This window comes from Phaenicophaeus curvirostris, chromosome 11, assembly GCF_032191515.1.
Source record: "Phaenicophaeus curvirostris isolate KB17595 chromosome 11, BPBGC_Pcur_1.0, whole genome shotgun sequence".
Taxonomy (NCBI): domain Eukaryota; kingdom Metazoa; phylum Chordata; class Aves; order Cuculiformes; family Cuculidae; genus Phaenicophaeus; species Phaenicophaeus curvirostris.
In genome coordinates this window covers 762,162-784,012 of record NC_091402.1, presented here as the reverse complement: position 1 = coordinate 784,012, position 21,851 = coordinate 762,162, and the positions used below count along the sequence as shown (strand labels likewise).

Sequence of the window (21,851 nt, the reverse complement as noted above, 5' to 3'; positions counted from 1 at the left end):
GTTGTTACAGTAATAGCAGTAATTAAGGCTGTAATTCCTGCTATTATTAGTCCAATCATTCTCTTATGCCGGTGCATGAGTTGCTGCGTTGCCTTTTCCAATATTTCTGATCCTCTATCCGCATACCAGTTTTGCGATTGATTGACAGGTAAATATACATAATCAGGCTGTTTTACCAATAAGAAAGAATCACTAGTGCTGTTTATGCAATTGGAAATTTGACAGTTGGTACAATTAACTGTATTATTAATAATGGTCAACATTCCACTTAGGAACGCATAAGGTTCTGGAACACAAGCCCGCATATAAAACTCAGTGACATTTTGTGTCTCTCCCATTGCCCATACTGATCCTATTTGAGTCCATGTAATATTTAGGGTTTTTTTGCCTTAACTTTTCCCATGGCGGCAACAGCCTTCCATAGATTAGAATAGAATGTACGATTATTTTTTGTCCATATTCCAGAAACTAAATTTATTGGCCGCAATTGTTTATTAATTATATTCCAGTCACATAGAGATGTATTTGAACACGTTGTTTCATTAGCGTGACACACTCTCCAAGATGGTGCAAAATCCATCTGTGGAGGAGATAAATTTCGACATGGGGGAATATGCGGAGGGGGTACTCCAGAACCTTTACTTCCATTCGTAAGATTTGGATAATAAAAATCTAAAGCCCAATGAATCCCTGCCGACACATCAGTATCCCAATCATGCTGAACAATCACTTCTTCACACAATAATTCAGTATGATTAGTTTGAAAACACATTGGATTTCCATCTATTTTTCCAGAAAAGTTAAAGTTTGCTGAAAAGGCCATAATATGTTTATCAGAATATTGTCCCATAAATATAGTCTGATTATTGTATACAGGTATGTCCACTGGTTCTTCCCATGTGACTGGATGGATAACAGGAGGATTGGGGACAAAAGCCCAATAGGTTTCTGCCTTACATCCGTGTTGTATCAGCCATAGGGTGCTCAGCAGCATTGCTACCAACCGGATCCTTGTCTCCCAGTCTCTGCTCAACGACAGTCTTTTCATTCGTCTCCGCAGCTTTCCCATTTTTGTTTTTGGCATGTTGGACGCACCGTTCTGGAATCCACCGGGGTGAGGTTTCATCTGTTGGAAAAACACAAACATACCCTCTGCCCCAGATTAGTACCGGATCAGGACCACATATTTTTCCATCCATTGGATCTTTCCAATATATCTCAGGCTTATTGTTATTTTTATAATCCCAATGTCTGTCAGCAGCAGACTGACCATCTTCATCCAATGTTAAAAAATTTAGAACAAATAAGGCATGTGATAATAAGGAAAATGGGGTATCCTTTATTCCCCATGTCCCCCTTTTTAGTTTATTAATTTGAGTTTTTAAAAGGTGATTGTATTTCTCAACTATACCTTGTCCTTGCGGGTTATATGGAATGCCTGTCTTGTGTTGAATAGAAAATTGTTGACAAAAGGTTTTGAATCCTTGACTGATGTAGGCAGGGCCGTTGTCAGTTTTTATCGTTTTCGGAATCCCCATAACACTAAAGCAATGAAGTAAATGTGTACATACGTGCGATAATTTCTCCCCTGACAGAGCAGATGCAACGGAAAAATGTGAAAAAGTATCTATGGTGACATGAACATACGAAAGTTTCCCAAAAGCTGGAATATGAGTAACGTCCATTTGCCATAAATCATTAGGCAACAAGCCTCTAGGGTTAACGCCGTAGTGAGGGGCAGGCAGTAATGGAGCACAAGAGGAGCAATCTTTAACGATCAATCGTGCTTGTTCTCGTGTAATATTACACATTTTTCTTAAGGTACGGGCAGATAAGTGATGTAATTCGTGGAGTTGTTTAGCCTTACATATATTATATACTTGCGGTTTTGTCAGATCATCAGCTAATTGATTGCCTTGTGCCATAGGACCAGGCAGATTAGAATGACTACGAATGTGCCCCACAAAAACCGGGCAGTCCCTTTGCAGCAACAGGGACTGTATAAGACTTAAATGCTCTTGGATGAAAGTTACCTTAGAATGTATCATTGGTACTGTTTCGAGCATACACAGAGCCTGTACAATATACAAACTATCAGTAATAATGTTCAAAGGTTGCGCATATTTCAGTAATGCCTGGTAAACAGCATATAGTTCAGCCATTTGTGCAGAAACATCCTGTAAAATCCAAACAAAATGATCAGGTGGTGATAATAGTACAGCACGACCATTTGAAGATCCGTCAGTATATACAGTCAAAGCATCCTGTAAAGGTGCTTGTTTTACAATTTTGGGAAAAACAATAGAGTGATACGTTGCAAAACTGAGTAATTTGTTTAATGGGTACTTGTTAGATATTTCTCCTGGAAAATTTGCAAGGGATAAGGCAAAGTCATCCATCATATTGAGCAACCATGTAATTTGATCAGGTTTATAAGGCAAGATTATTTTTACTGGCTCTTTTCCAAGATAAGTTATACTTAATTTTCGACCTTGTTGCACACACTCTGCAACTTTATGGGGGTACGATTTTAAGACAACATTCTGACCATGACGGCCATGAATCCAACAGAGGATTCCATCCTGATACAATACTCCTGTAGGAGATAATTTAGTGGGAAGAATAATTAATTCCCAAGGCTTATTTATGTCAGCGTAATTTAATCTCGCATCTGTCATGGCCTTTTCTACTTTTGTCAAGGCTTGAGAGGCTTCCTCAGTCAGGCCACGAGGGGAATTAGGGTCAGGGTTTCCTTCCAATATCTTAAATAAAGGGCTGAGGTCTGAAGTGGTGAGTTTCAGAAACGGCCGTATCCAATTAATGTCACCTAAAAGTTTTTGGAAATCATTCAAGGTTGTCAGATGTTGTACTGAAAGAGCAATTTTCTGTGGTGCAAAATACTTAGGATACAATTGAAATCCTAGGTATTTAAAAGGAAAAGTTCGCTGTATTTTATCTTGGGCTATCTTCAGCCCATTTCGCTCTAATTGTTGTTCCATATGAGAATAGGCTGCTGTCAGTAATTCCACAGATTCAGCAGCCAACAGAATATCATCCATATAGTGAATGCAAATTAATGTTGGAAAACACAATCTAGTTTGTTCAAGACTTTTGTTTACAAATTTCTGACATAAAGTGGGACTATTAGCCATACCTTGAGGTAAAACTTTCCATTGATATCGGTCCATAGGTTCACTGTAATTGACAGAAGGAACGCTGAAAGCAAATCTGTGGCGATCATCGGGATCTAACAATATTGTATAAAAACAGTCCTTTAAATCAATTATTATTTTCTGATAATTTGGTGGTATTGCCATAGGGCTAGGTAGCCCAGGTTGCAGAGCACCCATAGGATGCATGGTCTTATTTACTGCTCGAAGATCTTGCAATAATCTCCATTTACCTGTTTTCTTTTTCACTACAAATATAGGAGAATTCCATGGAGAAGTAGATGGTTCAATATGCCCCAGGGCGAGTTGTTCCTGCACCAACTCCTTAGCTGCCTGTAATTTTTCTCGGGGCAGTGACCACTGATCCACCCACACTGGGTCATCAGATTTCCAATTAATTTTGTCCACATGGGGGGCAGGAATACCAGTGACCACTACTGGGAAAAACCCAAGTCTGTGCGATCCGTTTTTTCCTGAATTTCTACCGGCTCTTGGCGGCCAGTGGAATCTTTCCCGAGTCCTTTTTTCGGGAGATATCGTTGATTAGAAATCGTATTTGAAGCTTGAGGAGTGGGACTATACAAATACGCTCCCATTTGAATCAAAATATCTCTCCCCCACAAGTTAATAGGGAGAGTTGCTAGTACATAAGGTTGTACAGTCCCGGTGTGTCCTTCCTCATCTTTCCAGGTTAAAATTTTGACACTTTGCAACGGGGCATTTGCCATCCCTATTCCTTTTAAATGAGTAACTGATACTTGTAAGGACCAGTCTTCTGGCCAGTTTTCTTTGCACATGACAGTAACATCAGCTCCAGTATCAAGCAAGCCAACGAAAATCCTGCCTTCTATGCACAGATGTAATTCTGGTCGTTCCTGTCCTATCTGGTGAATGAAAAATACATCAGAAGAGCCAAAGCCTGCCGTTCTCCTGGTTTTACCTGTCGACTGTCCTATAGAGGAAATAAACGGCAGCAGCAGTAATTGAGCAATTTTTGTATTCTGGGGGAGGTTGAAAATACTGGTTTCTGTATACATCATGACTTTGATTTCTCCCTCGTAATCTGGGTCAATTAGACCTGGAGAGACCTTCAGGCCTTTCATAGTTAACCCACTTCTTCCCATTACTAATCCACATACCTCGGGGGGCATCGGCCCATAAACTCCAGTGGGTATAGCTTGAATTCCCATCTCAGGTGTTAATACGATGTGGGAGGTGGTACAGAGGTCCAATCCTGCACTACCGGTTGTTGCTCTAATGAGGGAAGAAATGGATTTTTTCCCTGCACTGGGTAGATCCCCTGTGTTGTTTTTCGGGCCCGGGGCAAGCCCTTCTGCGCGTTTCCCGAAAATAAGGCGACATTATCTGCCAAAATGTTACCATCCCTATCTCTTTTGGAGTGACATTCGTCAATCCAATGTTTTCCTCGGTGACATCTCGGACATAGCCCTGGTTCCCTTGTTAAGGGCGGGCGACCAAGACGTTTTTTATCCTTACACTGTTTTGCTATATGTCCCATCCGTCCGCAGGTATAGCAGCTTCCTGGGGGGCCCGGTACTCTCAGTTTTTGTCCTCCCTTCATTATTGCCATTGCCTGTTCAATTGAGTGTCCTTTAAGAGCTGCTGCTAAGGTAATTCCTTGTACATAACTTGGCCCGATATCTGCACATAATTTTATATAATCCTTAAGGGTGGCTCTCGCTTTCCAAGGTCGTAATGTCGCTTGGCAAACAGAGTTAGCATTTTCAAAAGCCAATTCTTTTACTAAAATCAATGCTGCATCAGAATCCTCTATCAACTTAGATGATACTTGTAATAGTCTGGCTACAAAATCTTGATATGGTTCATCTGGCCCTTGTTTAATTTTCGACAATTCCTCTTTTCTTGTTCCTGATTTCGGAAGTTTTTTCCAGGCCACAAGTCCAGATTGCCTAATTATATCATATGCCTGTGGTGTAAAATTTAACTGTTGGTGTAAAGCAGCGAAATTTCCTGCTCCTACCAGGATGTCATACGTTATACCTAATTGCTGGCATTCTGGAGTCTGTGCTCGGAGAGCACACTGTTCAGAATATTCTGAGGACCACAAAAGGTATTCACCCCCACTTAAAACTGCTTTCGCTAAACTTTTCCAATCTGACGGAGGGAGAGTATGTGCAGCAATAATTTCTAATATCGTTACAGTAAAGGGCGCAGTTGGTCCATAGTGCGCACTCGCTACTTTGAGTTCTTTCAATTGTTTAAAAGGAATAGGTTCATAGTCATTAAAAATCCCCCCTGCTGCATGTTGTCTTTGCACAACAGGGTATACTTGTACCTGGAAACCGTCAAGGACCTCTCCTGCCTTCCTAGCCTCTTTTAGAGCCATTTGCATGGGTGATTGCTGAAAAATTAAATCTTCAGGGCCAGGGGGTGGAGGCCAAGTACCATCCCTAAAAGCTGGCAACACTACTGGAGGATATTCAGGAGTATGGGTTTGAATGCCTATTTCTTTTAATACCGGCAACACTATGCCGTCTTGACCCTGATGATAACGGGCAGCCTGTTCTTCTAAATCATTCCAATCATCAGGGCTCAATCCCTGACTTCCTTTAACATCTTTTGTTGCTTCAGAAAATAATTCACAAGAAGATTTACTAGGCAGTATAGGTTGCTCATACTGGGGAAGCGGAGGGGGGGGCACAGAGGATGGAGCGCAAGCAGCGGCAGCGGCGGTCGGAGCGGAGCCCCGGGAGGAGGGGGGGGGGGTGGGGGGGGGTGGGGGGGGTGGAAAAACATCCAGAGACTTAGAACGGGGAAGCGAAGGATACAGTCGTTTAATGGAGGAGCGCGTTTCTCTTACCCACTTTTCATCACCTGTGTCCCCTCTTAAACATTCTTTAACCAGAGACCACAAGGTGAAGGCATCAATAGGGACCTTTTCAGGCCCATGAATAGTATAATAGCTTTGAATCTTATCTCCTACCTTATTCCAAGTTTCAATATTAATTGTACCGTCTTTAGGAAACCATAGACAAACTTCTTGTACGAAATCTAAAAAATGATCAACTTGTTTTCTTGTAACTTTTACCCCCCTAGCACAAAGCAGGGACTTTAACATACTTGCAAAGATGTTACGTTCATTACTGAAAGCAATGCCCATTTTTTTTTTTTTTTTTTTTTATTATTATTCTCTTTTTTCCTTTTCTCTTTCTTTCTATTCTTCTCTCTCTTTCTCTTTTCTTTCGTCTGCCTCAAAATCCCTTGTCCTCGCCCTCGATTTCAACTTACCAACCGCGGCTCGTGAAGGCGAGCGACGTCCTGTCCTTTAGCAACCGAGTATCCCGGGTTTCGGCACCAAATGACGGAGACCAGCTCACAGGGACGTCTAAGAGAGACTAGACGGACTACTGCTCTGGTGGCAAGTAGCAAATCTTTATTCCTCAACCAGAGTTTTTATACTCTCCTGGGAGAGCTTGTCAGTTTCTACCAAGCTTGAGTGCGCTGTTTACATTACGGCTATTCTTACCGTGAGAATACAAGTTATGTAAGTTCTACAAGTGAGGGACTATGTGTCTGTTCAAGGATTCACACATTCTTCTGTTTGTGCTGGTCTTATCTTAGACCTGCAGGTGTTCTTGAAATATATTTAACTCGGGCCCTGGAATGATGAGAAACTAAGCATGTTGCCAAGAGCCCTGATAGTCCACAACCGCCCTTTCAGGAGGAGCAGCTTTGTTGTTGGCATGATACTCTGTTCCTGACCCTTTCAGGCCAGACAGAATATTGCTCTCCAGGCTCTTGGCTTTCATTATTCTGTCTTTGACCCTTTCAGGCCCCCAGAATGTCTAATAGTTCTCCTCAGCCGACAGCCGAGCTGCCACAGCACGTGGCTCCGCTCTCCAAAACCCTCTTTCCCTTTGTCTCACAGGACCATTGAGGCGTGGCGTGTGGTGGCCGGTGCCAGCCAGCTGAGTCGCCTGGGTCCCAAGGCTCAAGCGCGCAACAGAAAGCGGTTCCAGGTCCACGATCAGTACAATAAAATCTCACAGAGCAATGACATCGCCTTGCTGGAACTGGACCAGCCCGTCCAGTGCAACGTCCACGTGCAGCTCGCCTGCATGCCCCACCCCTCGCTCAAAATGTCCCAGCTGACCACCTGCTACGTGGGTGGTTGGGGTGCCACCGCCGAGGGAGCTGAGCTCCTGAGAAGATGTACTCGCCTCCCGGGTGCGGAGATGGGTTTGTCTTCCTAAAAGCAAAGGTGAAAGGCAGCATCAGCCTGCGAGGACGTCTGCCCCGGGAGAGATGGGTCTGACCCCTTCCCCAGGGCCAGACAGGAAGGATGCGCTACTCAGATGCCTCTGCAGAGGCAAAGGCAAACCCGAGGGAAGGGGCTCCCCCAAGCAAGGCAGGAGAACCGGCAGCGCACCGCTGACTCTTCCTTCCTGCCTGTGCTCCCAGCTCTAGCATCAAACGACGTACTCCAGGAGGCTCAGGTCCTCCTCATCGACACCCACGTCTGCAACGGCAGCAGCTGGTACCGCAGGGCCATCCACCAGCACAACCTGTGCGCAGGGTATCCGCCGGGCGGCATTGACACCTGCCAGGTCGGAGTGCTAGACAAGACCCAGCAGCGCAGGCAGCCCCGGCATGGCCGCCCGAACCCCGCTCCCAGACCAGGCCTTGCCGGCTCCGGCACCGGAGCGGAGCCTTTCTGTGCAGGGAACACAGCTCTGGAGCTGCTGGGAGAGAGCAGGAGCCAGGCCTCACGCCCACAGAGACCCCAACGTCCCCTTCATCCTCTCTCCTCCGCTGCAGGGAGACAGCGGCGGTCCTCTCATCTGCCGGGATCCACGGACTGAGCACTTCTGGCTGGTGGGAGTGACCAGCTGGGGCAGAGGATGCGCCAGAGTCTCTCGGCCGGGGGTCTACGTCTCCACTCAGCATTTCTTCAGCTGGATCCTGGAAGAGATGGAGCTGCAGGCTCGGGGAGGGAGCAGGGGCGGCTCTGCTGGGGTTTGCTGGAGGGTGCCCGCTCATCCCTTGTGGCCACATCTCAGCTCCCCCGACCCCGGGTGGGAGGCGCTGGTCCCCGCCAGCACCCACACAGCTGGCACAACTCCTGTGCGGGGCTAAAGGAATCCCAGGGGCACCGAGTAGGACAGTCACGAGTTTCTGGTCTCCACAGACTGCGGACTGCCTCTGATGGATCACGGCTAAAGCATGTCTCGTGTCATTGGAAGCAGAGTTGCCCAGGCCGGGGCCTGGCCCTGGGTCGTCAGCATGCAGAGCCCCTGGGCAGCCGATAAGTGGCACGTATGCGGAGGGACCATCATCAGCCCAGAGTGGGTCCTTATAGCCGCCCACTGCTTCATCGAGGCCAGGTCAGGAGCGCCAGCGAACAGGGACATCCCTGCCACGCTGGCAGGTGCCCAGCCTGCAGCACCGTGGCAGACTGGCACCCCGTTTCCTCGCAGTGCTCCCGGGCCCTCCCAGCCCAGCGGAGAAACGGCGGTCGTCTCATCTGTCGGGACCGTGCCTTCTTCCACCACCTTCCTTCAATGAACAGCGTTCAGGGCTCCTGCAGTTCACCACGGCTTCGATAAGCGTGCTCTAGCTCAGGGCTCACCAGGGGAGCTTCTCAGCACTTCAACTTTGCTTCAGGCTTGCTTGGAGCACGAGGCTTCATCCCTCTGCCTTGGCCCCCAGCAGAAGGCGGGCAAGGGGCAGGTTTGTGAGTGGTTTGATGGAAAAGAGCTTGGTCACCTACCAGAGATTAAAACCCAACCAAAGAAAGAGACCAGAGAAACTCTGTTAGAGAGGAGCAGAAAGAAACATCAGGGCTGACCTCTGTTTAACTGGGGGGGTTTGGGATTCTGGAGACTGGAGCTCCCAGAGGACTCAGCTCTCCAAATGGAAACATCCTTTAACTTCAGATCCTGATCCTGACAGGAATATTACAGACTGCCCCACCTCTGTTTTGCAGTTACCTTGAGCGTTTGCTTGTCCCTGTCCAGTTCTCTTCTGTGATCCCAAAGTCTGTTGTAATCTGACAGCGCTACAAACAGGCAGCCAAACCCCTCTTCCCTCAGAGATGGGAAACTGCAGTCACAGACTACGCAGGCACCAGGAGAAGCCTTCGGGTCTGGGATAGGATTAAAAAGGGAGGACTTGCGAGCATCTGTTTTCCACAAGATGACCCCATCCTCCTGATCTGGGTCACTTAAGGGAACTTTGTTCTGGCAGCCAATAGAGAAAATGGCAGTGTGACCACAAACCCATCCAGGCTGGGGGGAGGGACTCCAGCTCCCAACATGCCTTGAGGGAGGAAACCAGCCCCCAACATGCCTTGAGGGAGGAAACCAGCTCCCAGCATTCTTTGGGGAGGGGATCTGAAGCTGTCACCGTGCTTTGGGGAGTGTTATAAATTTAGCCCAGTAAAAGATAGGAATTGGTCCAATTAGGTCGAATCAGAATTTATTAGCAAGAAGACAGACAAGCAAATACAGCGCTGGGCGACTGGGGAGGCCCTTCGCTTCTCCACAGTGCGCCCTCACCCCAGCAGACCTCGACTTTTATAGGCTCGCGTGTCTCTCCTTGTTGCTAGGCCTTCTCCTTTACTTCCTCAGTAGACATTGGCTGTCTCGAAGTCACAGGACGTTCCTCTGTGCATGTCTCTCCTTGTTGCCAGGCCCTCTCCTTCACCTCCTCAGCAGATATTGGTTATCTCGAAGTCACATGATGTTCTTCTTCTTTTTTGTGGTTTTCCTCCCCTCCAAAGCCCTGGTTGGAGTCGATGATCCAGTGGGTCTCTTCCAACCTGGTTATACTATGATTCTATGATTCTAAAACATCATGTTTACCTTTAACTTAAATGCTGCACAAAGCGGGGTCCATTACTTAGAGCAAATACAAAACGCTATTTACAAGGGTCAATGAACAAACTATTTCAAAGGTTCATCACACCTTCGCAGGAGTCAATGAACAAACTTTCTCTTGAAGTTTATCAGAGGGAGAGAGTCTGATTCTGTCACCGTGCTTTGGGGAAAGGGTCTGAAGCTGCCCAGGGAGGTGGTTGAGTCACCTTCCCTGGAGGTGTTTAAGGGACAGGTGGACGAGGTGGTGAGGGGCATGGGTTCGTGTTTGATAGGAATGCTTGGACTCGATGAGCCGGTGGATCTTTTCCAGCCTGGTGATTCTATGATTCTGTGATTCTACAAACTCTGCCGAGGTCTCTGTGGTGCCTGGAAGCAGAGCGGCAGGTGCCTAAGCGACAAATGTCAGCGTTAGCAGGTGGCAAGGGGTGCCCTGGGGTAGTGAAGTGACAGCCTGGCAAGTTGCTGCTTCAGCTCCCCAGAGAAGATCCCTTTGGCTGGTTCGCTTTAGCCCTTCTACCAAGGGCCTGACTTTGGAAGACAATGTTCACACAGGCGGGTGTGGGGGCATTCTGCAGGCTGCCTGATGTCCCTGTCCAGGCAAGAAAAGGATTGCCAGCTGAGTCCTGCCAGAGTTTCTTCCACACTCCTGAGACAGAGTCTGCAGATATCCCTCTGGTGCACCACTGCCTTCCGCGGCAGGAGGCTTTGCTTTTCAAACCTGTCTTTCTGCAGGTGTTTGCTAGGTATGTCTGTGATGAAGCACGTGCCTAACGCATTCCAGTTCTACGTGTAACGTCTTCTTCTGGGGGAAAAGGCAAACCCACAGAATGCCATGAGAGATGGAATGCTGGAAAGAGGCACAGCAGCTACTCGGATCCATCAGGAAGTACCCTCCTCCGCGAGACATGCTGTCCGGGGTTTGTGGATCTGCTATACCTCTGCCTGATGCGATGCCACCAGCGTGCCTGCTCCCGCTGCTTTCTGGAGGATGAGTGGAGAGGTTTAAGGTGGTGTAAGGTGCCAGAGCCTTCTGGCAGCCTGTGCCTGCAACCGCTCTCTCTACTTAGCCGTAAACCATCCCTTGTCAGAAATGTTCCCCAAGGGAAGGGGCAGTAAGCCGTGCTTCTCGCTGCCTTTGTGCTTTCTGACTCTGTCCTCACAGGTGCCCATTTCCTTTTACCGGCTGAAGCTCTGCCACCCCTGGGCTCTTGCACTTCATGTCCACCATAAAAGCATGTTTTCTGTCATCAGACTGACCCTTGGTCTCCCGCGCTTCATGGCCACAATAAAAGCACATTTTCTGTCTTCTGAGTGTGTCTGCCCTCCCTGCCCTCCTCTCCCAGGCAGGTCTGGTGGCCCTCATGAAAAGACACTGCTCCGAAGTGAGAGACGCAAACAGCCAGTGCTAGGCAACAGCCTGAGCAAGAGCCCAGATGTTTTTTCTTTTTTTCTTTGACATGCAGAAACAGAAAATGCATAAGGAATTTGCTTTATAAAAAAATCTTTTAGGTTCTTCTATTTGGGAGCTGACTGGGAGAGATTTTATCTTTAAATGTACGTATGCACCAGATGCTTTCCTGCGCATTATGTGCAGAGGAGATGTTGAAGGAGGGCTGGCAACATCGGGCATGAATTACACTTGCTGCACCCCTCCCTCCTGGGGCGCTGCAGTGGGCAGCTCCCACGGAAAACAATATGGCCCAGCACCTTGTCCCCAGTGGCCGGGGCATCGCTGGCTGGAGGCATGTGCCCACCTGCTGAGGGCAACCCCTGGGTGCCTTCACAGCCTAAAATCCCTGGGGACGCAACAAGGACACCCTCTGCTCCCTAAGAGGGGGCAGCAGTGCCCGGGATCTATGGAGGATGACTGGGGTACAGGGGTGGGCTGGGACGTGGAGAGGGCTGGCAGCGTGGAGGTGGGCTGGGGATGTTGAGATGGGCTTGGTCTGTGGAGATGTGGTGATGACTTGGAGATTGGCTGGCATGTAGAGATTGGCTGGGGAAATGGGTCTTTGCTTGGCATGTGGAAATTGGATGGGAAGTAGAGATGGGCATTGGATGTAAAGATGGCCCGGCAGGTAGAGAAGGGATGGGGATGGGGATATGGGCTGGGGATGTGGAGATGGTCTGAGGACATTAAAGTGGACTGGGGAAAGGGAGCTTGGCTGGAGATGTGGATATGAGCTCAGATCCTGTACCTGGACTGGGACGCAGAGATCAGGTGAGGATATGAGATGGGGCAGAGAAGTGGAGATGGGATGAGGACATGGAGATGGGCTGGGGAAGTGGAGTTGAGTTGGGGACGTGGAGATAGGCTGGGGCATAAGGGTGGGGTGGGGACTTGGAAATGGGCTTGGGATATTGTGATCTTTCCATCATCTTCCAACAGTCCTGGAAGACTGGGGAAGTCCCACTGGACTGGAGGCTGGCTGATGTTGTGCCCATCTACAAAAAGGGCCGCAGGGAGGACCCAGGAAACTACAGGCCTGTCAGTCTGACCTCAGTGCCAGGGAAAGTCATGGAACAGGTGATCTTGAGTGCTATCATGAAGCACATGCAAGAGAACCGGGTGATCAGGCCCAGTCAACATGGGTTCACAAAAGGCAGGTCTTGCCAGACTAACCTGATCGCCTTCTATGACAAAGTGACCCGGCTACTGGATGAGGGAAAGGCTGTGGATGTGGTCTTCCTGGACTTCAGCAAAGCCTTTGACACAGTTTCTCACAGCGTTCTGCTTGAGAAACTGTCAGCCTCTGGGCTGGACAGGCGCACACTCTCCTGGGTGGAAAACTGGTTGGATGGCCGGGCCCAGAGAGTGGTGGTAAATGGTGTGAAATCCAGCTGGAGGCCAGTGACAAGTGGGGTTCCCCAGGGCTCAGTGCTGGGTCCAGCCCTGTTCAATGTCTTCATCAATGATCTGGATGAAGGCATCGAGTGCACCCTGAGCAAGTTTGCGGACGACACTAAGCTGGGTGGAAGTGTCGATCTGCTGGAGGGTCGGGAGGCTCTGCAAAGGGATCTGAACAGGCCGGACCGCTGGGCAGAGTCCAATGGCATGAGGTTTAACAAGGCCAAATGCCGGGTCCTGCACTTGGGGCACAACAACCCTATGCAGTGCTACAGACTGGGAGAAGTCTGTCTAGAAAGCTGCCTGGAGGAGAGGGACCTGGGGGTGTTGGTTGACAGCCGACTGAATATGAGCCAGCAGTGTGCCCAGGTGGCCAAGAAGGCCAATGGCATCTTGGCTTGTATCAGAAACGGCGTGACCAGCAGGTCCAGGGAGGTTATCCTCCCTCTGTACTCGGCACTGGTGAGACCGCTCCTCGAATACTGTGTTCAGTTCTGGGCCCCTCACCACAAGAAGGATGTTGAGGCTCTGGAGAGAGTCCAGAGAAGAGCAACAAAGCTGGTGAAAGGGCTGGAGAACAGGCCTTATGAGGAGCGGCTGAGAGAGCTGGGGTTGTTTAGCCTGGAGAAGAGGAGGCTGAGGGGTGACCTCATTGCTCTCTACAACTACCTGAAAGGACGTTGTAGAGAGGAGGGTGCTGGCCTCTTCTCCCAAGTGACAGGGGACAGGACGAGAGGGAATGGCCTCAAGCTCCGCCAGGGGAGGTTTAGGCTAGACGTTAGGAAAAAATTCTTTACAGAAAGGGTCATTGGGCACTGGAACAGGCTGCCCAGGGAGGTGGTTGAGTCACCTTCCCTGGAGGTGTTTAAGGCACGGGTGGACGAGGTGCTGAGGGATATGGTTTAGTGTTTGGTAGGAACGGTTGGACTCGGTCATCCGGTGGGTCTCTTCCAACCTGGTTGTTCTGTGATTCTGTGATTCTGTGATTCTGTGATGGGCTGGGACATAGAGGTGGGCTGGGAAGGGGACATTGAGATGGGGTTGGACTGGGGATTGTAGCCGGCAGGCAGGGGCATCCACATCCCTGGAGACGTGCAGGCTGGTGGCACCTGCCTACCTGCTCTGGGCAACCTTCAGGTGCCTTCACAGCCTCGGATCCCTGGGGATGCAACAGGGCCACCCCACTGCTCCCTTAGAGAGGGCTCCAGTGCCCTGGATCCGTGGAGGATGATCAGGATATAGAGAAGGGCTTTTCTCTGTGAGTATCTTTAGGCAAATTTTCATTCTCGGCGAGACAGCCGACAGAATCCAAGTGTGCTCCTTGAACACAGCAGGAATCGGGAGGTCCCAAAGCAGTCACATAGTGTTGGGAGAGGAATGTGAGGTGACCTGCATCTGATCAGCTCACAGGTAACAAAAATGCCACCACTGGGAGATGGGTGGCAATACTATGCTTTGGTCTGCTGTGCGTCAGGATCTTATTCATATGCTGGAAACGCAATGCTGTGAGGTCAATTCTGTCTCTTGGGTTGACAGAGCAGCAGCAGGGACATGGCTTAACTGAACAGAACCCCTTCCTCTTGCCCCTCACACTTAAGACAGTGATCAGCATCGATGGGATCACCCCTCACTCCCCTCCTCTCCAGGTCTCTCAGCCTTTCCTCATAAGAGAGATGCTCCAGTCCCCTCCTCATCTCTGTGCCTTCTCCTCTTCTTGTCATTCTCTGTCTGGAGAGCGCAGAACTGGACACAGGACTCTAGATGGAGCCTCCCAAGGACAGGATAGAGGGGGAGGAGAACCCCCCTTGCCCGGCAGGCCACACTTTTCTCCGTGCATCCCTGGGCACCCTTGGCCATTCTCTATCTCTCTGTAACAAATTTGGGCTGAGCCCTCAATTAGTAACCAGCCATGGGTTGCTTTGTTGATGAAAGGGAGCAACTGTGGTGGAACAGGAAACTGAGACAACTAGGGATGGGAGTTGGATTTTCTGAAGAATGTGGAAAAATTTCTAAAGAAAATTGTGTAATAGTTTTAGCATGAAAGTCCTAAGAGTGGCACAGGAGAGCCAAGTACCCTTATTCAGCTGAAGAAGCACAGGAGAAAATGTTGTACTGGGAGCACTGGGAGCCCTGGTGTCCATACTGGGAGCACTGGTCCCATACTGGGCCCACGTTGGTGCCTTACTTTTCTGTACTGTTGCCGTACTGGGAGGACTGGTGTCCATTCTTGGAGCCATGGTCCCATAATATTCCCACACTTGAGTCTGTACTGAGAGTGCTAGATCTGACATCTCTGGTGTCCCTAGTGGGAGCACTGATCCCATACTGATGCCACACCGGTGCCTTATTGGTCTATACTGGTGCCATACCTGGAACACTGGTGTCCCTGGTGTTGGTACTGGTGTCCCCGCTGTCCAGAGTGGGAGCATTGGTCTCATACTAGTCCCACTCTGGTGCCTTACTGGTCTGAGAGCCTTGTTCTCCATACTAGCGCCTCTGGTGTCCATACTGGGAAAACCAGTGACCATACGGTGCCTTCCTGGTCTGTACTGGGAGCACTGATGTCCATATTGGTGTCCATGGTGTCCATACTGGGAGTACTGGTCCCTTCCTACCTCAACCCTCCTCTGTGATTCTTTTCTCTGCTTGGACTCCTCAAGCCTCACGACTCAGCCCTGATGCTGGCTGGAAAGGATTCCGGGATAAGGGCTGATCCCAGAAGCCTCCAATGGGGCTCATCATGAAACAATCTCCCCCTAGTGCAAAATATCGTACGGCAGACACAGTCAGAAGAGAGAAAACGTGCTTTTATTGTGGACATGAAGGGCAGGATCCCAGGGGTCAGTGTGAAGAGAGCCCGTAAGAGCTTGGCTCTTCCGAGGTCTCTGGCTGCCCTCTTTCTCCAGCAAGTGCTGCCAGGAAGAGCAACCCCCCGGCAACAGTCTTCTGCACAGACAGAAGGGTCAGGAGTGGGAAACACTTGAGTGCCTGAAAGTTGACACACTTTCAGGCACTGCCTCATAACCAGGGCTTTCCCGTGTGCAGCTGAAGGCGCTGGTGGAGTTCGTCATGGAACACTGCTGTGAAATCTTTGGGGAGGAGACAGAGTGCCTTTCCGTTCCCTCCACCTCTGAGGAACTAACTGCACCCTCTGCTGCTTCCCTCTTCTGATGCAGCAGACAGGACACCACCCCCAGAAAGCAGTTTATGATAACTCCCTGCACTCTGCCGCACGTTGCGTGAGTTGGGCTGGCTCTGAAACAAACGGCTGTGTGTCTGAGATGCAGCATCACTGCAAAGTGAGCAAGGAGTTCTGATTGTTGTGTGTTGTTAATTTCTTCTGTGCTCCGTGAATTTTTTAATGTATGATAGTGTGCTGGAGTGTGGAAGGAAGTTAAAACTTTAGATCCTAGTGGGGAGAGAAGCAGGTACACCAGGGTGGGCTTGAGCTGCCGACCTGTGCCACCAAGGAGTTTCAAGTACTATGCAGGTAAAACTAGGCAGGACAGCTTGCTCACTCTGCAAAGCGAGGGGCAGTGCCAGAGACAAAGTGCTTGAAGCTTCAAACCATTATAGAACGGACAAACCCTCCTGCCAGGGCTGTGGCTGCTGGGCAGCAGGAACGCCTGCACCAACCCCACCACCAGCGCTCACCTCAGCGACCCTTCACAAGGCAACGCAGACCGCCAGCGCTACGCCCTGTCCGTTTCCGTGCCAGAAGCTGGTGGCATTCTTTAAATTGATGCGGGAGCTCCTGCAGTTTCTGTAGGATGGAAAGCCTTGAGCAGCAAAATGGACAACCTTGACCAGTTTCTATCTATACTTAGGTTATTGATTCCAGTACAGAAGGTGTCGTTGAATAGCTTTGAATTAAGATTTAATTAATGTATGAATAAATGGTAATAGATAGCAGATATTTTAAATTTGCGATCCACCTCAACAAGCGGTAAAGTGCTGCTAAATCGGTCTCAAAATATTCCAGGAAGAGTCCTTCAGCCTGCATATTCTGGGAGTTGGAATCCTTCCAGACGTCACACTGGGACCTGGAGTGCTTCTCCAGGCAGTGGGGCAGAAGATTCAGTTCCTCACCCCACAATATGCTGGGAGCTGGAGTGCTTCACCCCATGCTGCAGGGGGTGTCCTTCACCCCAGGCCATGCCACAAGGGGAGTTCTCGCCCTCTAGCACGCTGCCAGTTGAGTCCTTCACTCCAGAGCATGTTGGGAGCTGGAGGACATCACCCTGTGGGGTGCTAGGAGCTACAGTCCTTCCCCTCATGCCGAGCCAGAAGCCAGAGTCCCTCACACCTCAGCGTGAAGGGTGCTTGCATCGTTCCACCTGCAACACACTCGCACTGGAGTCCTTTTCTCCACGACATGCTGCGAGCTGCAGTCCTCTCCCCAGCAGCACACCTGGGCGCTCAAGTCCATCACTCGACAACGTGCTGCGAGCTGGAATCATTCAATGACCAGAATGCTTGGAGATGGAGCCCTGCATCCCAAAACACATTGAGAGCTGGTGTTCTTCACGCTGCAGCATGTTGGCAGCTGGATTCCCCCAACCCAAAGCATGCTGGGAGCTGGAGTCATTTCCTCTGCCCGTCCCGCCCCTTAGATGCTAGGAGCAGGAGTGATCCATCTTCTGGGGAGCTGGGAGCTGCAGTTCCCCATCTTATGGCATGTGAGAGCTGGAGTGTTCACCCCACGGCGAGCTGGGAGATGAGGTCTTTCATGCCACTGTATGCTGGGATCTGGACACTTTCAGTCTGTGACACGCTGGGAGCTGGAGTCCTTCACCCCATAGCAGGATGCCAGCTTGATTCCTTCACACTATGGCATTTATTTTTGGTATAATAAGTCATTTTCCCCATGCCACGGTGGGATCTGGACAGCAGAGCATCCAGCGAGGCAGTCAGGCGGATCCAACCTGAGCTTCTGCCCCCCACCACATCTCCTCTCCCGATTGCATCACCCAACGCTGCCCCCCGCCCCATGTGCCCGGCACCAACAACCAGAGCATCTGTAACATCAGCCCGGGGCTGAGGGCTCTGCGGGCAGCGACAGCGCTGCAGGCACCCTGTCGACTGTCGTCCTGGTGGAAACAACTTTTCAGTCACTGTGGTGCCACAAGTCACTGGCACCATGCGCATGCTCCTAGTCCTTATCCTGCTGTCTCTGTGCCAGTCCGTGCAGGGCACAGGTGACACCTGCGAGTGAGTGGTCCGAGGCTCGGGGAGGGAGCAGGGGCGGCTCTGCTGGGGTTTGCTGGAGGGTGCCCGCTCGTCCCTTGTGGCCACATCTCAGCTCCCCCGACCCCGGGTGGGAGGCGCTGGTCCCCGCCAGCACCCACACAGCTGGCACAACTCCTGTGCAGGGCTAAAGGAATCCCAGGGGCACCGAGTAGGACAGTCACGAGTTTCTGGTCTCCACAGACTGCGGACTGCCTCTGATGGATCACGGCTACAGCATGTCTCGTGTCATTGGAAGCAGAGTTGCCCAGGCCGGGGCCTGGCCCTGGGTCGTCAGCATGCAGAGCCCCTGGGCAGCCGATAAGTGGCACGTATGCGGAGGGACCATCATCAGCCCAGAGTGGGTCCTTATAGCTGCCCACTGCTTCATCGAGGCCAGGTCAGGAGCGCCAGCGAACAGGGACATCCCTGCCACGCTGGCAGGTGCCCAGCCTGCAGCACCGTGGCAGACTGGCACCCCGTTTTCTTGCGGGAGTCAGTGGCGGTCCTCTCATCTTTTGGGATCCATGGACTGGGCACTTCAGGCTGGTGGGAGTGACCAGCTTGGGCAGAGGCTCCGCCAGAGTCCGTCGGCTGGGGTCTACGTCTCCACTCAGCATTTCTTCAACTGGATCCTGGAACAGATTGAGTTGCAGCCAGCAGGAAGTCCTGTGCCAACCCCACCGCCAGCGCTCACCCCAGCAATCCTTCACGAGTCTATGCAGACCGCCAGCGCTACACCCTGTCCATTCCCGTGCCAGAAGCTCGTGGCATTCTTTAAATTGATGTGGGAGCTCCTGCAGTTCTCATGGGCTGGAAAGGCTTGAGGGGCAGAACAGACAACTTTGCCCATTTGTTATCTGTAGTTAGGTTATAGATTGAGTAATACGAAGTCTTGTTGAATAGCTTTGAATTGCTTTGTTAATCAATGGATGAATAAATGGTTAATCTACTGATGAATAGATAGCAGCTATTTTAAATTTGCAATCCACCTCAAGAAGCTGTAACATGCTTCCGAATCAAAGTCTGAAAAAATTCCATCCAGGAAGATCCCTTCAGCCTGCATAGTGCTGGGAGTGGGAGTTCTTCCCACACGTCACACAGGGACCTGGAGTGCTTCTCCATTACAGTGCGGCAAAAGATTCAGTTCCTCACCCCACAATATGCTGGGAGCTGGAGTGCTTCATCCCACAGCCTGCTGCAAACTTGATTCCTTCACCCTAAGTGGGGATTTTTGATATAATAAGTCTTTTACCACACGGCATGTTGGGATCTGGATTGTTTGATCCCACATGGAATCGATGCTGAGAGCTGGTTTTCGTTGCCCAGTGGCATGCATGGATCTGATGTCCTTTGCCTGGCCATACGCTGGGAGCTGGAGTCATTTCTGTCTCTTGGCATGCTTTGAGATGGAGCCCTTCACATTGCGAGCTGCAAAGCTTGACTAACAGAATGTTTTTTTGTATGCTAGTGAATTGTGACTTAACTGTGAATATTAAGGTGTTTTAGGAAAATTGAATAACTCCCACAGGGACGATGCTAGCATGGAATGCTGCTGCTTCTGAATGTCTTCTCTTATAGTGCTTTCACTGCAAAGCACGACTTGTAGAACTTTCAGTCTAGTCTTGTGAACTGTAACATCTCCATGGCTTTTAAGGCGTCACTTCGAAATTTCAGAGCGTTCAGCACAAGTACCGCAGGAATGCTGCTACGATCAAATGATGGCTCTTGTTAGAGTCTTCTCTGGAAGCGCTTTCTCTGCAAAGCTGCAAAGCACTACTAACAGAACGTTTTAGTGTAGGCTAGTGAATTCTGACTTAACTGTGTCTATTAAGGTGCTTTTGAAACATTGAATAACTCCCACAGGGAAGATGCTAGCATGGAATTCTGGTGCTTCTGAATGTCTTCTCTTATAGCGCTTTTACTGCAAAGCTCTAAATCTAACTCTAACTGTAACTCTAACTCTAAGTCTAACCCTAACCCTAATCCTAACCCTAACCTTAAATCTAACCCTAACCCTAACCCTAATCCTTTCCAAACTTCTAAGCCTAACCCAAACTCTACTCCTATCCCAAACCCTTATCCAAACCCCTAACCTTAAAAGTAACCCAATGTCTAACCCTAACGAAAACAAAAACCCTAACCCTTACACCAACTGTAACCCTAATGGCACCCAGACACTAATCCTATTCCTAACCTTAACCCAAATGCTTAACCAAACCCTAACCCTAAACCCTAACGCTATACCATAACCCTAACACCTATCTCTAATTCAAACCCTAACCCTAACCTTAATTGCTAACCCTAAAAGTGACCCTAACCCTAACCCTATAACCCTAACCCTAACCCTAAACTCAAAACATAACCCCCACCAAATCCCTAACCCTAACTCTAACGGCTCCCTAAGCCTATCCCTAACCTTAATCCTAACCGTAACCCTAACGCCTAACCATAAACCTAACCCTAACCCTAATCATAACCCTAACCCTAACCCAAACTCTAAATCCTAAACCTAACCCTAATCCTAACCCATACCATAAATATAACCCTAAACCCTAACCCAAAGGCTAACTCTAACGGTTCCCTAATCCTAACACTAAACCAAACCGTAACCCTAACCCTAAAGCTAACCCTAAGCCAAACGCTGACCCTAACCCTAACCCTAACCCTAACCCTAACCCTAACCCTAACCCTAACCCTAACCCTAACCTTCACCCTACCCTAACCCTAATGGCTCCCAAACACTAACCCTAAACCCAAAACCTAACCCAAATATCTCCCTAACCCTAAACCCTAACCCTAACCCTAATGGTTCCCTAACCCTAACCCGAAACCTGACCCTAGCCCTAACTCTAATGGCTCCCTAAACCTATCCCTAACCTTAATCCTAACCGTAACCCTAACCCTAATCACAACCCTAACTCTAACTCTAAATCCTAATCCTAACCCATACCATAAACCTAACCCTAACCCCTAACCCAAAGGCTAACCCTAATGGTTCCCTAACCCTAACCCTAACCCTAACCCTAACCCTAACCCTTACACTAACCCTTACCTTAAATAGAACCCTAACACTAAAACCTAACCCTAACCCCAACCCTAATCCTAACCCTAACCCTAACCCTAATCGCTAACCCTAATGCTAACCCTAACCCTAATCCTAATGGCTCCCTAACTCTAATTCTAAACCTTAACTGTAACCCTAACGCTCAACTTCACCCTAACTCTAATGCTAAACATAAATGTAACCCTAACTCTAAATCCTAACCCTGACCCTAAACCCTAACCCCAACCCCTAACCTTAAACCTAACCCTAACACTAAAACCTAACCCTAACCCTAATGGCTCCCTTACCCCTAAACCTTACCCTAACCCTCACCCAACCCTAACCCTAACGATTCGGGTAAGCCTGTATATGTCAGTTAATGTTGTTAACTCAGTTAAGTCTTGTTAAGTTGGTTAAAACATTTAAGTCGGTAAGTCAGTTAAATCAGTTAAGTCCATTTTGTCTTGTTTAGCCAGTTAAGTCGGTGAAGTTTTTATTTAGTCAGTTAAATCATTTACGTTGGTTAAGTGTGGTTAAGTTTGATTAAGTCTTTAAGCCTGATATAAGACGATTTAGACTTACTAAGTCTGGGATAAGGCAGTTAAGTCGGGTATTAGGTGGTTTAGAGTGGTTGTGACTGGTTAAGTCTGGTATCAGGCGGTTAAGTCTCGTATAAGGTGGTGTAGACTGGTTAAGTCTGG

The 21,851-nt window shown here is 49.3% G+C and overlaps 2 protein-coding genes across 2 annotated transcripts; both read left to right on the top strand.

Moving 5' to 3' along the window:
- The first annotated feature begins 603 nt into the window (after window positions 1-603).
- On the top strand, window positions 604-16,049 carry LOC138725310 (acrosin-like). Its single transcript, XM_069866106.1, has 5 exons — window positions 604-650; window positions 7,081-7,364; window positions 7,614-7,759; window positions 7,971-8,135; window positions 15,924-16,049. Exons 1-5 carry the CDS (start codon window positions 604-606, stop codon window positions 16,047-16,049), a joined length of 768 nt encoding a protein of 255 aa, XP_069722207.1.
- A 1,969-nt stretch (window positions 16,050-18,018) lies between these two features.
- On the top strand, window positions 18,019-18,931 carry LOC138725309 (acrosin-like). Its single transcript, XM_069866105.1, has 2 exons — window positions 18,019-18,076; window positions 18,309-18,931. The coding sequence occupies exons 1-2, from the start codon at window positions 18,019-18,021 to the stop codon at window positions 18,929-18,931; spliced, it is 681 nt and encodes a 226-aa protein (XP_069722206.1).
- The last annotated feature ends 2,920 nt before the right edge of the window (window positions 18,932-21,851 follow it).

What these genes read in the sequence shown, in the direction of transcription:
- LOC138725309 (XM_069866105.1), top strand. Translation starts at nt 18,019, where the DNA reads ATGCGCATGCTCCTAGTCCTTATCCTGCTGTCTCTGTGCCAGTCCGTG. An exon ending in CCAGTCCGTGCAGGGCACAG is followed by an intron (nt 18,077 to 18,308) that starts GTGACACCTGCG and finishes TGGTCTCCACAG; the next exon opens with ACTGCGGACTGCCTCTGATG.
- LOC138725310 (XM_069866106.1), top strand. Translation starts at nt 604, where the DNA reads ATGGGGGAATATGCGGAGGGGGTACTCCAGAACCTTTACTTCCATTC. An exon ending in CAGAACCTTTACTTCCATTC is followed by an intron (nt 651 to 7,080) that starts GTAAGATTTGGA and finishes TTTGTCTCACAG; the next exon opens with GACCATTGAGGCGTGGCGTG. An exon ending in AGCTGAGCTCCTGAGAAGAT is followed by an intron (nt 7,365 to 7,613) that starts GTACTCGCCTCC and finishes CTGTGCTCCCAG; the next exon opens with CTCTAGCATCAAACGACGTA.